Source organism: Armigeres subalbatus, chromosome 3 (genome assembly GCF_024139115.2).
Source record: "Armigeres subalbatus isolate Guangzhou_Male chromosome 3, GZ_Asu_2, whole genome shotgun sequence".
NCBI classification, from domain to species: domain Eukaryota; kingdom Metazoa; phylum Arthropoda; class Insecta; order Diptera; family Culicidae; genus Armigeres; species Armigeres subalbatus.
Window position 1 is genome coordinate 34,436 of NC_085141.1, and position 16,669 is coordinate 51,104.

Consider the following 16,669-nt stretch of genomic DNA (forward strand, 5'->3'; position numbering starts at 1 on the left):
ACTGAAGAAGTTTTCAAGTAGAAAACGAAATACGTATCTGATGATACATTAGTGATTATAGTGGAAGTTTGAATTTTTTTAACCTTGTAACATTTTCCCCTAAGACGCTCAATATTAATTATTTCATTTTTAGAGCAAACACTTTATTACACCTGTCACATCTTCAAAAACTGCTTGAGAACAATTTATATTTTCTTGCATTGTTTTTGCCAAACTTCTCAAGGATCAAGTCTCCTCATAGTGTGGCAACAAATCAAAATCCAATTATCTGGAAAATGTGGTGGCTTTGTGCTGTGAAAAAAATTATAGCATTTTGTCATTATTAGGAGAAGTTGTTCAAATTTTGCGTGGCCACTTAAAAACAGTAAATAATCGAGTAAATAAGGTTGTCAATCAAAAATAGCTCGCCACATAACGATCATTTGTCTAGAGGATCTATAATAAAAATACGCTATAACAATACTAAACCAAGCAAAGATGGGACAGATATGAAATTCACGGCAATATAGCTCTCGGTAAAATAGTGGAGAATTGAGTCTCCCAAGGAATCAAGTCTTCCCACCTTTCCCTATACTGTATAAAGTTTAAGCTTTAAAACGAAATTGGAATCGGCAGGTCTCCTGCTTGCATGACAGTATACCAATTTATAAATTGTGACATAAAACACATTTAGTTGGCTACTGGTGAAATGCGTAATTTCATTTCCGCCATGATCAAAGCATCATCCGACGGATACATAAAGCTTTATTAATTTTTTTTTAAGTAAATAGTTTCAAAATAGTTGAAAACAGTGACTTTTTGCGAGAAAAAGTGACTTGAGGTCGAAAAAAGAGACTTTTTAGTGACTTGCCCGAAAAAAGTGACCAAGTCACTGAAAAGTGACCCGCTACCAGGCCTGATGTTGGGATTTAGATTTGAGGTATTACAGCTGCTCATCCGGGTAGGCACTAGTACCTTAGATGGATTTAACATGTTTTTTTTTTATCAAAGTAGACTGTTGCACTGAAATTTTTTTTTCAAGCAATTTTTTAAATTTTCATTGTTTTGCCTTTCTCGTACAACAAAGTTGTACCGAAAGGCTATCATTTCACTCTGAAAACGAACTTTTTACAGGAACATCTGATAGTAAAGTTTCTTATACCATTCGACTCAGTTTGATGAATCGAGATGATGTCTGTGTGTGTATGTTTGTGTGTCTGTATGGTTACTTTTCCAACCTCAAAAACTCACACGATTTTCATGTACTTCGACTTAACTGATTTTATCGCAACAAGTTGCATTCCGCAGAGCCACTCTTCCAATTACATGCTATTTAGGGTCTGTCTCAATTGGATAATTAAACTGAAATTAAACTTAAAAGTGACATTTCAATAATTATCAAATAACCCTGCTCGCAGAGCAAGATTACTTTTGACAGATATCGAATCATTTTCCATCGATGTCCTATTGGAATTGCTGGGTAGCACCAGCCATTCTTATAACGGGATGATTTTTTAATTTTCGAACTGTCACTTTTATGTTTAATTCTCCAAATGAGACAGAGCCTTAATTTCATCAAGATTGATCAATGCGTTCGCAGCTGACAATGAAAATGATTTAGGCAGTTCTCCATTTTTTCCCATATAAACGGGACTACGAGCATTGAGCAGCTACCATGCTTAAATATAAATTACGTTCGCTTGATGGGTTAGAATCCTCGCTACGGCAATATCGATAACGCTAACGCAACGAGCAAAGCTTTTCAAAGCTTGCAATGTGGAACGTGTTGAACATGAAAACTAATCAACGAACAACGCACGCGCTTGAAAGCAACCCCGTGAAACAAGCACTAGTTCTTGAAGCCACCGTTTGTTGGTGTGGCGCTAGTGCTGTTCTTGAAATTTAAAGCTCCGTTCATATTGTACCGTATATTTCGCGCGGGTATTTAATTATGTATCGCAAAATGATTTTCGATCGTGAAAATTTTAATTTCAATAACTTAAGTTATATTGTTCTGTTTTCTTCATTTATCCAGCATTTTACGTGCGGTAATAGCTGCCACAATATAATTATCATCAAAATCAGCCGAAATTATCACCGAAAAAAAAACAATAAATTAATTTTAATAGCCGCCACATTTTACATGTTCTGGTAAGGTGCAATCTATTTGACTTTTGTCTTGTGTCGTTTGTCATCGCAGCGATCATCATCTTTCTCATTAATTTATCATTATTGGCGAATAAAGGTTGCATGAAGAAGAGGAAGTCTAAGGATAATATTTGAAAAAAAAAATGCACGAGGAAACATACGGGAAGTGTTTTAAAATTCTTCTCAAAAGTTTTAGGAGCAATTTGATTTAAAACGGTTAGGAGTTTTTTCGCAATTTTTCGATTTCAAACTTTATTTTGTGATATCACACTTGATACACAGTATGAGAAAAGTCAAACCCCGTACTGTTTTCCGTTTTAAATCAAACTACTTCTAGACATTCCAAAATAAGCGGCCGTTAGCGCTCGTAAGATGCTGTAGATGACCACAATTATCATTCGATTTTGACAATTTAGGGATGCCTGGACCGGAAATTTACCGAAAAATTAGGGTAACCAACTTGATTTGGACCCCTACATATTTTGGACCCTCCTGTTGACATTTTATTGATATCTGAACTAAATTCAATGCCGCTGCTGAATCCCGCATGGTCTTTATGTAAATAAGATTGCTGCGAATGTGTTTAACTAGTTTCATGTGCGAAAATAACGATATTTGGAAATCAATTTTTTCAAGAAGGCAAGCGTTACAATGCGTTACGCTTCAAAGCATACATCATTGAATATCTCAGAACGAACACAATCACTTCATGTTGAAATTGCAAATTTAAATAGATGCAATCTTCACATTGATGCATGTCAATCGAAAGATAAGACTTTGCTTTAGCTCAAATGACCTGTGCAAATTGAAAATTCATTTTTGAACAGAATAAAAGGGGGGTGTCCAAAATGTGTACATTTGGGGGTCCAAAATATGTTGCACTTTCCAAAACGAAGAATATTTTCATTTCAGATAGTTAAAAATCTAAGCGATTTATAAACATCCGATGTTCATTTCAAACTTCCTTTTCATAAATAAGACTTTCATCTATGACATTTTGTGATTTCAGCCTGTATCACACGACTCATTTGAAAGATATAAGCGGATATAGCACTTCCTCTAGGGATCCAATATGCAACAATTACCCTAAACTTGAAAGTGCCAGTTCGAAGATTTAAAAAATACCCAGTCTTAAAAAAGGCTGATGCACCTCCCAAAACCATTAAAACGTAAATCTATATTATACGATAATTATTGAACTGCCTCTATGAGATATGGGACAGCAACTACTTTTCAGTTGACGAACTTAATTCATCTACTATTTGATCTTGACGCATTAACTCTTTGTTTATAAACTTGAGCTCACTATAATGTGGGCGTCGAAACTAAGATAAATTAATCTAGTCATTGTACGTGTCATCGACAGGTGTTTTATGAAACACTATTGGAATCTTTTTTCTTTACATTTGATCTGATCCAACTGGAAGTGGATGTCGCATTTTGGATAAAATTTTTCTTTAAACTGGACCATTTGTGTGTTGACAGAATAATAGTTTTTTGAAGCATTATTGACTTAGCGTTAAAATCAAGAGACAAAAAATAATAACTATCGAGCTGCCAATGATCATGCACCAAAAGATATTTTAGTTACCAGATAAAGATTGTCGCTTCGGTTCCCTTTGTTCTACTGTCCGAAACATGTTGGGTATCTACCTGTCAAATCGTATTTATTTTTCCATTTTGACATTTAGATCCCCTTTCCTCGCCAGCAAAAGATGTTCCGGACAGCGACGACAGCGACAATGTTTATCTGGTAACTAAAATATGTTTTCATGCACCGGAAAAAAGTTCTTTTAGCTGATGAGAAACCTAACCATACTGCTCATGTTGCAAATGTATAACATTTGAATTTTTTATCGATTATGAGTTAATCTTAAGAATCCTAAGTAACCCAAGAATAAAATCAGATTAGTAGTGATTCAAATTGTACTGCTGCATTTAATTTTAATATGAATCTGAAACATGCATTCTCCCAGCAGCTGCCTCAGATTAATTTAAGTTCAGATTCAAAAGCTCAAAACTGTTGCACAGCTTTGTTCTATTTTCTGCAGATTGAATCACGAGATTCAAATTTTGTATGTTTAGGCGATTGAACGCGTTATTTTAACTACGGAATTTGGATCAATGCACTTTGCAATTACGCCGCATTTCTGAGCAGCAAAATAAATAATAATTATTTATATATAATTATTATTTTATTTAATTAAATAAAATTTAAACATGAACAGAAGACTGCTGGAGATACCAGCGTTTTTTTTATTTTGCTTCAGATTCCAACGAGAATATTGTTCTTAAATTTGGAGGAAAAATAAATCACTGCTGATCAATCAATTATTTGGCAGTCTTATTTTTTCTACTTGCAAAAAATTGTTTTTTCAACAGAACGATGCATTAGAAATTAAAGGCCCACTCTTTATCACAATGCCTAATATTTGTCAAATTCCTTCAGACATCTATCAAACCGTTAAAGATATCGACATGAGTATCAGGCAGACTTGACAAATTTGTTATTATTAATAATTTGGTGTTTGTTATTGTGACAAATACAGTGCTGATAGCTTTGCGCTATAACGAAACATTTGTATCTGAAATTAACGAATGAAAGATAATTGCAATACATTAATGAAACATATTTTAGCGCTTTCTAAAAAAAACTGTTTCTTTATTTTTTTATTCGAATTAAATTTCTTCTCGAGCGATATTGTCGCATGCGTCACTGTGTTCCGTGCTTAAAGCCACTGCTTGACAGCTAGCACCAAGTTTAGCACCAAGTTTTCGGCTTCAATCATGTTGTATGCAGATGACAGCCGTTTCAGGGGGCTGCTTTAAAGTTGAAAGCGGACTCGATGTTGATTATTGCCATTATACTTTATCGGAGCATTCGCACCAACACAGTTGTAAGTTTCATCGCTGGCAACAGAAATTGTACTACACTGAAAACCAAAACTACCCAAAAGTGGGTTGTTTGCACTCAAAACCGTGGTTTGGGCCAATAACCCAAGTTTGAGTAAAATGACTTTTCTGGCACTAGGTAGTTTGCCTTTAATCCCATGTAAACAATTTACCCAAAGCTGAGTTTAATTTATCCAAAGCGGACCTTAATCAACCCAAAATAGAGAATATTGAATTTACTCAAATTTGGGTTATTGGGCTGAGCAACCTCGGTGAGGTGTTTGCATCTTGCTCTAGTTTTGATAGCAATCATGGGAAAGAAAGGGAAAACTACCCAAATTTGGGTAAATTTTTTCTGCAATATTCTCATCAGTGCGTATATTGAACTCAAAGTTTGGGTTGATTTATCTGTCCGTGTAGATAACGACACGATTAACTGTTGTTAACGCTCGTGGTCATGATGGTGTTTGCGTTTGTTTTGTGTCATACATTGGAAGGGGAAAAGAGGGGTTTCATTGATGCTTCAACATGCTGTTTGGTTTGGGTGGTGTGGAGTAATGGTGAAGTTTGGGTGATTTCAAGGGCAAATTTGAATATAGGTAGTTTTCGTTTTATACATCTCCTCATTTCCATATTATATTATGTAGGACACGGCAGGTATTTCCGTCCATCGTCGTAGGGGCTAAAACCAACGAAAGCAACGTACATTTGCTAGAACTCCACTATAGCAGAACGTTTCTCCTGAGCTTATGATTTGGTACGTATGAATTGTACAAAAAAGCGTCTCTTTTATTGGTTTTTGAAGACTATGACGAACAGACGAAAATACCTGCCGTGTCCCTATGCGGTTTTGTTAGTCTTCTATTTATATTTAGGAATCGTTCAAAATGGCATCGTTGCCTTGGTGAAAGGGGTGGGGTGTCGTTGGTTGAATAATCTTAAATGTATTTGACGTCATATTTAAGTCGGCCTTGAAAATTATTGACTTAATTTAGAAAATGTTCGTGTAAAATTCACTCCGAAATCGAACCTATTATAGAAGTCTTGGAGACCCATGATGTTATATACATACCAACCCGACCAGTTAGTCATAACAATTATATCAATATGTGATACAAATAACAATACTTGAAATAATTTTGTTATAAATTCTTTGTTAAAAATGGATGAAAGAAAATTTCACGATCGTCATAACTTGATTATAACGTAATGTATTATGCTTATTTTACAGAAAAACAAAATTGCCAAAATTTTTGGTAGATGCACGCAGAAAATGTATTGTAGAAACAACAATATTCTGGGTCAAATTCAACAATAAATATTGTTAGCTCAGGGCTAACAATATTTTCCATTTGACTTAATCCATAATATTGTTGTTTTTACAATCAAAACATTGAGCTGCTATATTGTTGAATCAACAATATGATTGTTGAAATAACTGTGACTGTATTGTTGATTCAATATATGAACACGATAAATTCAACAATAAAATATTGTTGAAGCAAAATAACACATGAAGGCGTTCTTTCTTATTTTTCAGGTAAAAGTAAGCATAAACAAATTAAAAGTTGTGAGATTTATTTTATTTTTCCAATCAGTTAAGCCCCAAACGCAATATAACGGAACGGTGACGGAAACGGCAAATTTGACAGAAAATATATGGGCTAACTGTCAAATTTTCCGTTTCCGTCGCCGTTCCGTTGTATTGCGTTTGGGGCTTTAGTTTCAGGGTGTTTCAGGTATTCATATTATCGTTCATATTATATAATATGGCATTGCGAATTTGCCTTGGAATTTGCTGCAATGCTGTTATTTGGGTTAAGTTGATATCATTGAAGAAAACCCTGAGAATGAAATGTTCTTATTTATGAGATTGTCGATAATTATAAACCCAAATTATACTTATCCACCTTTACTTTTCGATGCCGGAAAAGCAGGAATAACTTCCCCCGAATGTTTCCGCCCACAATTCAAATTTCTATATGTGCATATTTCGCCCTGAAAATGCAAAAAAAACAACGTTAAATATTTTCTGAACATTATTTTTATCGTTCAAACTTACGTGTATAGTCAATAAATTGTTGACTTCAATCCCCGCCTCAATTATATTTCACTTAGTTTTATTAATTTGCTCTCACTTTCTTTCTATTTTTAAAAACAATTTTTCCTCCAAAGAAAAAAATACGCGTTAAAAATACACGCTTAATATAATTTAAACAAGCTCTGATCAATCACGAATATTGTTAAAATTACAATCATATTGTTGATTCAATAGGAAAATATTGTAAAATCAACAATCGATTCTTTTTGATTTAATAATAGACCGATTGTTAAAATCAACAATATATATACCGTCAACTGGGGGGAAGATGATCATTGAGGTGAAGATGATCATTTGATGTGTCAGTCAAAAGGGCCAATTTTTTTTATGAAACGGTAGTCAACAATATTCTCCGTTCAAGTAATGTTACCGCTAGGTGGAAATCCGAGTTTTTCAATTATAATCATGAAAATGTATTTTGTGGAAGAAAAAGAGAGATAGTCATAAATGACGCTATTTTCGTTTCAAATATTGACTTCGTAGACTTCTATACGTAGTAAATTCAACATTCATACAAATAACCTAGTGTATTTTGACTACTAGGTCATAATTATTTTAGTAGAGCTGTCTTGATCAACTTCACCCCAAACCAGATTACTCAAAAAATGTGTGATAATTTAATTTATTTTAATAACTAAATAATTTTAATAATAAAACTAAAGTTGTTGATTATTGCAACATATAGCAGTACATGTTTTGAAAATATTTGTTTCGATTTAAAATGTAAACACACATTGTTATTGCATATTTTGTCTTAAAAATGATCATCTTCCCCCCAGTTGACGGTATTTGGTTTAATCGTAAGAAACTATGCTGCGTGTAGGAATTGGAAAAAAAACGAAGTTACCACCTTCAGTATATCTTGATTTAATCGAGAAAGGCATCGTCACCGCTAGGTGGATTAATTTGGGTTTTTCTAACATAGAGGAGTTAAGCAGAATCGGATGAAACATTAAAAAAGGAAGCTTTTCAAAGTGACCTGGGGACTTATTGACCGCAGAGCACAGACAAAAAAATAAATAATAGTTGACTTGTACAACTAACCTGAGATTTCATCAATAAATTGTCGGTTTCTACCAGTTGCTTCGAGACAGAAACGGCCGTCATGTGGATAAATTCGTTCAAAAGAGAAACGCAACGATCATCTGCAATTATAAGTTCATGTTTTAGTTTTTTAATATGTTTTTCAAATTATGTACGGCTACAAAAAAGCAGCACTCGCTCAAACCATCAATCTTTTTCAACAGTAAAGATTTTGTCAAACCATTGCCGTCGTCTGGGGTCTGCTTATGGGTTACCTTTATAGACCTATATAGACGTATCCAAGTAAAAATAAGAAGAAGACAATCGACAGTGTCAACTTTGACAGATCCTGCAGCACAGCATGTGAAGATAATTTTAATTTTAAATTCTTGACCAAATGTAATTAAAATCTGATTGATGTACGATACTACGGAAAAAGATCTTACATGGGAATAAAGAATTGGTTAACTCTGTGAGATAGTAGTTGGTAGTCCTAACGTATATCTAAAAATTTATATTTATGTATAAGCATTGCCAAGGATAGCTTATCCGTCTTCATTAGTTTGTAATATCGAAGCAAATTTTGATTATCCTGTAAAATTCGCAATATGGAATGAATATCATTAGCATCTAGTTTTAAGCATACATCAGTTCAGGTCAATCAGATGAAGATTTTCCCGATCTACGACTACTCAGGTGAAGCGCAAAAAAAAATCTATGGGAACGTCAATGTAAATGTCTAAAAAAACTCAATTCTAATGATTACATATATTCAGTCAACTGAAATCAATTATTCAATATAACAGTCGCGGAACGTTGTGAAATAATTTAGATATTTCTCGCTTTTTTTGGCAAATAACTAAACATTTTGTACCTCCCGATCAGGTAATAAAAATTATATGCATCTAACGACCCCTCACCTATTGGAGCACGTGCTCATTCTTTTTTTCCGTTTTTTCAACTGAAATGCAAATGCCAAAAAGCACGTGGATAAGGCTACCTTAAGGTTGCCTTACACCTCGGGAAAAATTTCCGCAGGATTTTGGACCCCGTGCATTTTAAGGTAGCCTCACACTTCGGGAATTTGGTCCGCGGATTTTTTCCCCGTGTATTTTTACAAAATGTAATTAAAATCTGATTGATGTACGATACTACGGAAAAAGATCTTACATGGGAATAAAGAATTGGTTAACTCTGTGAGATAGTAGTTGGTAGTCCTAACGTATATGCACGACGTCTAAAAATTTATATTTATGTATAAGCATTGCCAAGGATAGCTTATCCGTCTTCATTAGTTTGTAATATCGAAGCAAATTTTGATTATCCTGTAAAATTCGCAATATGGAATGAATATCATTAGCATCTAGTTTTAAGCATATATCAGTTCAGGTCAATCAGATGAAGATTTTCCCTGATCTACGACTACTCAGGTGAAGCGCAAAAAAAATCTATGGGAACGTCAATGTAAATGTCTAAAAAACTCAATTTAATGATTACATATATTCAGTCAACTGAAATCAATTATTCAATATAACAGTCGCGGAACGTTGTGAAATAATTTAGATATTTCTCGCTTTTTTTGGCAAATAACTAAACATTTTGTACCCCCCGATCAGGTAATAAAAATTATATGCATCTAACGACCCCTCACCTATTGGAGCACGTGCTCATTCTTTTTTTCCGTTTTTTCCGTTTTTTTCAACTGAAATGCAAATGCCAAAAAGCACGTGGATAAGGCTACCTTAAGGCTGCCTTACACCTCGGGAAAATTTTCCGCAGGATTTTGGACCCCGTGCATTTTAAGGTAGCCTCACACTTCGGGAATTTGGTCCGCGGATTTTTTCCCCGTGTATTTTTACATATGCGATGTTTTCGGGATTTGGGCACGGAAAATCAAAATCCCGGCCCCCTTTAAAATACACGGGGGCCAAATTCCGGCGGAAAATTTTCCCGAGGTGTAAGGCAGCCTTTAAATGGGGCCGGGATTTTGATTTTCCGTGCCCAAATCCCGAAAACATCGCATATGTAAAAATGCATGGGAAAAAATTTCGCGAACCAAATTCCCGAGGTGTGAGGCTACCTTTAAGGTAGCCTCACACCTTTGTCTTGCTCAAACCAACAGCGAATACTCTAGCGACTACTTTAACGAACACTTGGTGGAACGGCTATCTAACCGACCGTGTCTACCTAGCAAGTAAACGCACAATATGCAATTTCTTTCTGCATGCTGTTGTCTGTTTAACCCTTAAAGGCGCAAGGCGATTTTTTCAGAATTCGTCGGAAATATTTTTAACGTAAATAACCATTGAAATTATTAACATTAAACGTATTTTCGGTTTGTTGTTTTAAAACAACATTGCGCATTTAAGGGTTAACAACCTTTAGCACTCACTTTTGCGCACATTCACACCAATATATACAACATAACATAAGAAAAGTTATTCATGAAAAATGATCCGACAGTACACACAAAAAAATCGTAACCAATTCAAAAACTGTAATACACCCAATATTTTTTTTACACGGTTGGGATTCTTTAATTTCCCGGTCAACCTGATTTTGCACAGCTTTTTAAATACCACCTGAATTTTCTTTGATTTTTTGTGAATTTTTTCATGAGGTTAATCCATAGTTTCATCAACGCTGAAGGTCGTAATCAACTAAAACCCACCCGTGTAAAAAAAGAACCGGGTGTACTGCAGGAACCAACTAATTGTTGAAACAAGAATTTTTTTTTCTCAGAATGTGTTTTTATGTTCAAATATATTTTTCAATTCAAATCAACAAGATACTTTTTTAAACAACAAAATATGTAAGCTTTCATTTCAAGTTATTATTATTAAATGTTATGTTCAAATTGATTTTTTTTGTGTTTAAATAAATGTTCTGTTTTTAAATATTTTTTCTCATTTTATTTAATGTTACATTGATAATAACCGAATAATAACAGAATATTATATAAATTCTAAACTTTTTCCATATCGCATATCAATCAGATTTTAATTACAGAATTTATTATAAGCAATTAAGGCTGTGAACCATTCCACCGATTCGTTTAACTTTTAGTTAAAATTTGACACTTCGATGGTTATTTTCCTATCGTGGTTAAAATTTTACTCCTAAGCCGACCCATTTGAGTTTTGACAGATTGATAGTTATTCGGAACGAAATGGATTTGGCGCCAATTTTCTCGCGAACAAAGTTTAACTATCGAACTGTCAAATCTAACCATGCTCTGTAGCAGGGTTATTTTTAACCACGGCGAAATAACCATCGAACTGTCAAATTTTAACTAAAAGTTAAACGAATCGGTGGAATGGTTCACAGCCTAAGTAGAAATCAAAGTTAACACCGTCGTTTGTCTTCTACTTATTTTTACTTGGATTCGTCTGCACGGAGAAACTCAATATACACATTAATATGTACTTTTAATGCTATCTCTTTCTCCCTGCAGACAAATGTATCCATTTTTTGATGTTCGGCGGCATAACTCATTAATAGGTTATGCCGCCGAACTTCAAAAAATGAGTAAATTTTTCTGCAGAGAGAAAGAGATAGTACAAAAAAGAAGAAGGAACCGAAAGATGATATTTGACAAAAATGCACCAGGATGCATACACTGACGAAAATCCAATCATATCCGTTATGTGTGGCACATAAATTTTGACTATAGCATTTCCCATAAACACACACAACCCTCATGGAAACACGCACATAACCCTCATTAACTGATAACCTTTATGTGGATTCTCCTATAGCGAGTGGTTACACAGAGAAAAAAAGTTGGGATTCCAACATTTTCTAATTTTAATTTAAGAGTATGAAAAATATTATATTTTTTAGTGATAAAACATTTTAGTCAAATACTGAATTGATTGATTTGAAAGTTGTTATTTCCACAATTTTCAATTGTTATTTCCACAGTGAAATATTTCAAAACAAGATTGGTAAATCAATCAAACTGATTCATATATGTCGTATTTCTTTATTTTTATTTATAAATTGGAAAAGGAAGAATAAAGAAAAAAGCATTCCTCACAGTTTGCACCAAAGGCCGAGTAAGTTTAATTTGCGGGGTTTTTAGTTTGATTTTAATGGAGATTTATGTTTTTTTCAGACGATTGCATGAAAGGAGACACACTGATAACTGTTTACCCTTGCGTGTGCCACACATAGGACAGCCACCTCTTTCGCTACATCGGTCTTCAGAATCCAACTGGGTCAAGCTATTCTTGAATGCTCTAAATTATGCTTACGCAGAAATTATAGGCATTCAAATATTTGCATAATGTCTGACAGTCAAGCAGCTTTGAATGCTTTAAAATCAGCAATATGCAACTCTAAACTCGTTTGGAAATGTGTTCAGTCACTCCAAACTTTTGGTAGTCGTCATAAAGTGAACCTGTATTGAGTTCCTGGTCATTGTGGCATTGAAGGCAATGAACAAGCTGATATGCTGGCCAGACTTGGTTCATCTCGACAATTCATAGGTCCCGAACCATTTTGTGGTGTATCTGCGTGTTCTCTTCGAATGGAACTCAAATCTTGGGAACATTCTAAAATAGAGGACATCTGGAAAAACACCTTGATTGCGAGGCAGTCAAAACGTTTCATCACACCAAACGTATTTATCACTCGCAAAATTTTAGATCTTTCAAAAAAAGATCTTACCACATACACACACTACTAGAAATCCACACATATTTATTGGCAGAAATCCATAGATTTAACTTATGATGTATATCAGTGCACACATAACCATTCTCCACGCGACCTACTAATAAAATATATATCCAGATAAACTTTATGTGTGGTCTCGAATTAGCAATTATTTAATTTATGTGTGGTTCTATATCGATTACCGTGGATAATCAAAATTCGGACACACTCAAACTTCGGACGCTTCAATTCGTATGGGAAATTTTCTGAAATATTTCATCGAAATGTTTCGTCGAGCTGGATAGGAAAGACTAATAGTTTTCGCTTTTTTAGTATAATTACATTTTCATAAGACATGTTGAAACAATGCGACGAAATGATTAAAAGACAGTCTGTACTGTGCAGTGAAAATTGTTTTCAATTATTCTTCCCGATACTGTGTAATCAGGTGTCCGAAGTTTGAATATTTTTGTCCGAAATATGAATTCAACCCCGTTGGTGTCCGAGGTTTGAATCGAACAGAAGCCGGATATCATCATGAATTGCAAACATTCTTCGCAAAATCTTGCACATGTTAAATACGTAGTTCAAAGATGAATACTGTACTTAGTAATTGCAATGGTGATTTAAACGGTGTGATTTAAAATGTGGATAAACTGGATGATCAGAAAGTGCTTAAGCGTCCGAAGTTTGAGTTTGCACGGTATATTAGGGTGGAGCTATTGCAAAAAATTATAACGGTGACACATATATCTTATATAGATATTTTTGGCAGTGCAGGCCTTATAACAGGCCATTGCCCGCATGGAAGGATATCTAAAAGAGAACAGGAATCTACCTGACTAAGATGCAAACCACATTAGTCAAGATTCATTTTCATCTTAGGCTCGAACCAACTCTCCTTTAAGCCTTTTTATGTGTGTGTGTGTTTACCCATACACCAAAACTCTGCTGTGAACCGAAGCGGTTCTGTCAAAAATTTTCTCATTACCTTCTACGTAGTCTGCGGCGTAAGCGCTGCGCGCATTTTTTTTTTTTTTTTTTTTAATCTTTATTTAAGTGATTTTTCTTAATATCTAAAGAGTTCATCACTGGGGGGCTGCGCGCTGCGCGCTGCGCGCATGATCTGCATCACCATTTTATTTAATTCGTTTTCTGCATCACCATTTTATTTAATTCGTTTTCGCCAGTGAATGTTAAATTAAATGTGCATTGCCGTCTGATTAAATAATTAACAAAGGAAATAAAACACCCCAGGTAACCAAAATAGTTTTGTTTGAATATTTTTTGTAAAATCTTAATTAACTATTATGAATTCTCTTTCATTTTCTAATGGCACAGGAAGTATGAAATTGCCGAGCTGCGGAGCCATCTTCGAATCCATGCTGATCCGAACTTTTGACGACTTTAACGTACGTCCACACAACACCGTATTTGTTTAGGACTTTCAAAAGAACTATCTGGTCCAACATGTTTGTAAGTGGGACGTATTCCGGTTGCATCAAATAGTAGATGGAGAAGAACTAAGTTACTCCGCTTCAGTGATGAAGAATGAGGAGGAACCTTTTGAAGGGATCGTCCGTACAGAACACATGTGGACTGTGTAGCCAGAATTTTTCCCGGATAAAAATCATGGATCACGCTAAAGATCATCAAAAATTGGAAGAACTGTTTGCCTGTCGACAATGCTCACGAGGGCTTCCCAGCACAGCTTGTCCACCATATGTAAATACGCCGGAATTAGGTAGCTATGAAGTTTCACTTCCTTCTGTCCCAAGCAGATAAACAAATAACGGATTCGTTTTTTTTTCAGACCATGTGACCGTTCATTCATCCAGTCAAATTTAGTCATATAAGCCAGATAACAGACAAATACGATAAACAAAACAAGTAAACCAAATAATACGAACAAAATAAATGAGACAAACAAGACACATAATTAAGTTTTCCTCGGTGTTTGCCCTATTAATCTTACTTATGTGTCTTGTTTGTCTCATTTATTTTGTTCGTCTTATTTGGTTTACTTATAAGGTATTTTAAAGTATGAAACGAACATTTAATTAGAATTTATTATTGCAAATTTTGCGCCGTGTTCGACTCCCATGCAAAAAATATTGTCCCACCAAAATATGTTCCCACCAGTTTCTCCATATATGGATGACGTCTCCACTGCAAGAAAGAGCTTTTTAGGGTGTGTGAAAGGGTGCAAGAATGATGTTTTGGATTGTGCTTTCGCTAATTTCTATACAATTAGACGTGTGAGCATTTGTTTTGGTACTTCGATAAATTTGCACGATAGTCTATTCTTCGGTGAGAAAAGCAATATTTAAAAGCATTAAATAAAAAGAAAAAATGGTTCGAATTGCTTCTAAAAATAATAAACATCCGAAAAATAAATAAAAATGAAAAGAAGAAGAATCAAGGTACCCATATCTCCGTCATATCTAGCAAAAATCTAGAAGAATGGTAGCCATGTCTAGTCCATGATATCTCTGCGTTATCTAAGAGAATCTATCTTTCAAATTGCTATCGGCTCAAACGCTCGCTCGGAAATTTGTTCTAGACATCTCCGCGATATCTCTGAGACAAAAAGTTGAGTCTCCTAGATATTTTTCTTCGATGTCTAGAACCTGTCACACCTCAAATCCGCCTCAAATGCAACAACCGTTTAAACCGGTGTCTACCTTGAGTTTTAGACGAGCAAACCGTTTGAACCGAAAGGATCTTCTAGATAAAGTAGAGATATCTCTTAGACATGAGAACCACAATTCTTCTAGACTTTTGCTAGATATGGTTTAGATATTGGTACCTAATGATTCTTCTTCTTTTTTGTTGCTTTTATGCTTTCTTTTGTACAGTGAAAACATGGAATTATTTAAAATATTAATTAGTGAATGTTTCTTTTTATTTATTGTTTTCATAATATTCAACAATATAAAATATTCATTTACTGTTTTCAGGCATTTATCTAGCGTATATCGAGCTCAGCTCTTAAGAATTATTCATAAAGCATCCTCCAAAATTCATAGAAGTTTCCTGACGGTAAAGGAAGAAAATGGATTGCTCATTGAACTCAAGGATTCCTTAATGAATTCCGGAACGAATTCTAACCGTTATCTGCGGGAATTTCTTCGGGAATACTGCTGGTTTTCCTTCTGGAACACTTCAGAGATTTTTTCGTAAATCCTGTGAGGATTCCTTCAGGAGTTTTTCACTTTTTAACTGTGGACACTGTGGGGATTCCTTCGGAAGTCCTGCTGGGAATATTTCTGGAATCCTGCAATGATTCTTTCGAGAATTCTGCAAACATTCCTTCGGGAATCCTTCGTGGATTTCTTTGAGAATCCTGGGGGAATTACTCTGTGAATTTTGTGGCAATTCTTTCGAGACTCCTGCGGAAGTTTCTTCTGGAATCCTTCTGGTTTTCCTTCTGGAACACTCCGAACATTTTTTCGGGAATCCAGTGAGGATTCCTTCACGAGTTCTATCAGATATACTGTGGTGATTCCTTCGGCAATACTGCTGGGATTCCTGTGATGATTCCATCGAGAATTCTGCGGGGACTACTTTGGGAATTCTGTGACGATTCCTTCGGAAATCCTGTGGAGATTCCTTCGGGAATCCTGCGGGGACTGTATCGGGAAAACTGATGGGATTTCTTCGGGACTTCTGCGGGATTTTTTTCGGTAGTCCTGCTGGGATGACTGTGAACACTGCGGGGATTTCCTCGGCAATCCTGCACAGCGCACTACGGAGATTGAAAAATGGCGTCGAGAAAAAACCGCGAGGGAAGTTATTTTGACAGCGCTATAACCGTTTTTGCCGTTTCGGTTTAGCTCGTCGAATTTATTTCATAGTTGAGGGGAT

At 35.1% G+C, this 16,669-nt stretch overlaps 1 protein-coding gene and 1 long non-coding RNA gene across 8 annotated transcripts in view; one reads left to right on the forward strand and one right to left on the reverse strand.

Moving 5' to 3' along the window:
• Positions 1-16,669, reverse strand: part of LOC134219222 (uncharacterized) — a 60,882-nt gene that overhangs the window by 27,154 nt on the left and 17,059 nt on the right. For 4 of the 7 annotated variants that reach the window (XM_062697922.1, XM_062697921.1, XM_062697919.1 and 1 more), the window contains exon 3: positions 8,165-8,265. In XM_062697922.1, coding sequence (XP_062553906.1) covers positions 8,165-8,265 — 101 coding nt within the window. Of the gene's footprint in view, positions 1-6,706; positions 6,864-6,929; positions 7,018-8,164; positions 8,266-15,903; positions 16,516-16,669 lie in introns of those variants that run through there. The other 3 variants (XM_062697918.1, XM_062697917.1, XM_062697916.1) reach the window with 3 other exon arrangements.
• On the forward strand, positions 13,938-15,521 carry LOC134220924 (uncharacterized). The gene is made up of 3 exons (XR_009982113.1): positions 13,938-14,059; positions 14,144-14,546; positions 14,616-15,521. It is a non-coding gene; the product is annotated as an uncharacterized LOC134220924 (long non-coding RNA).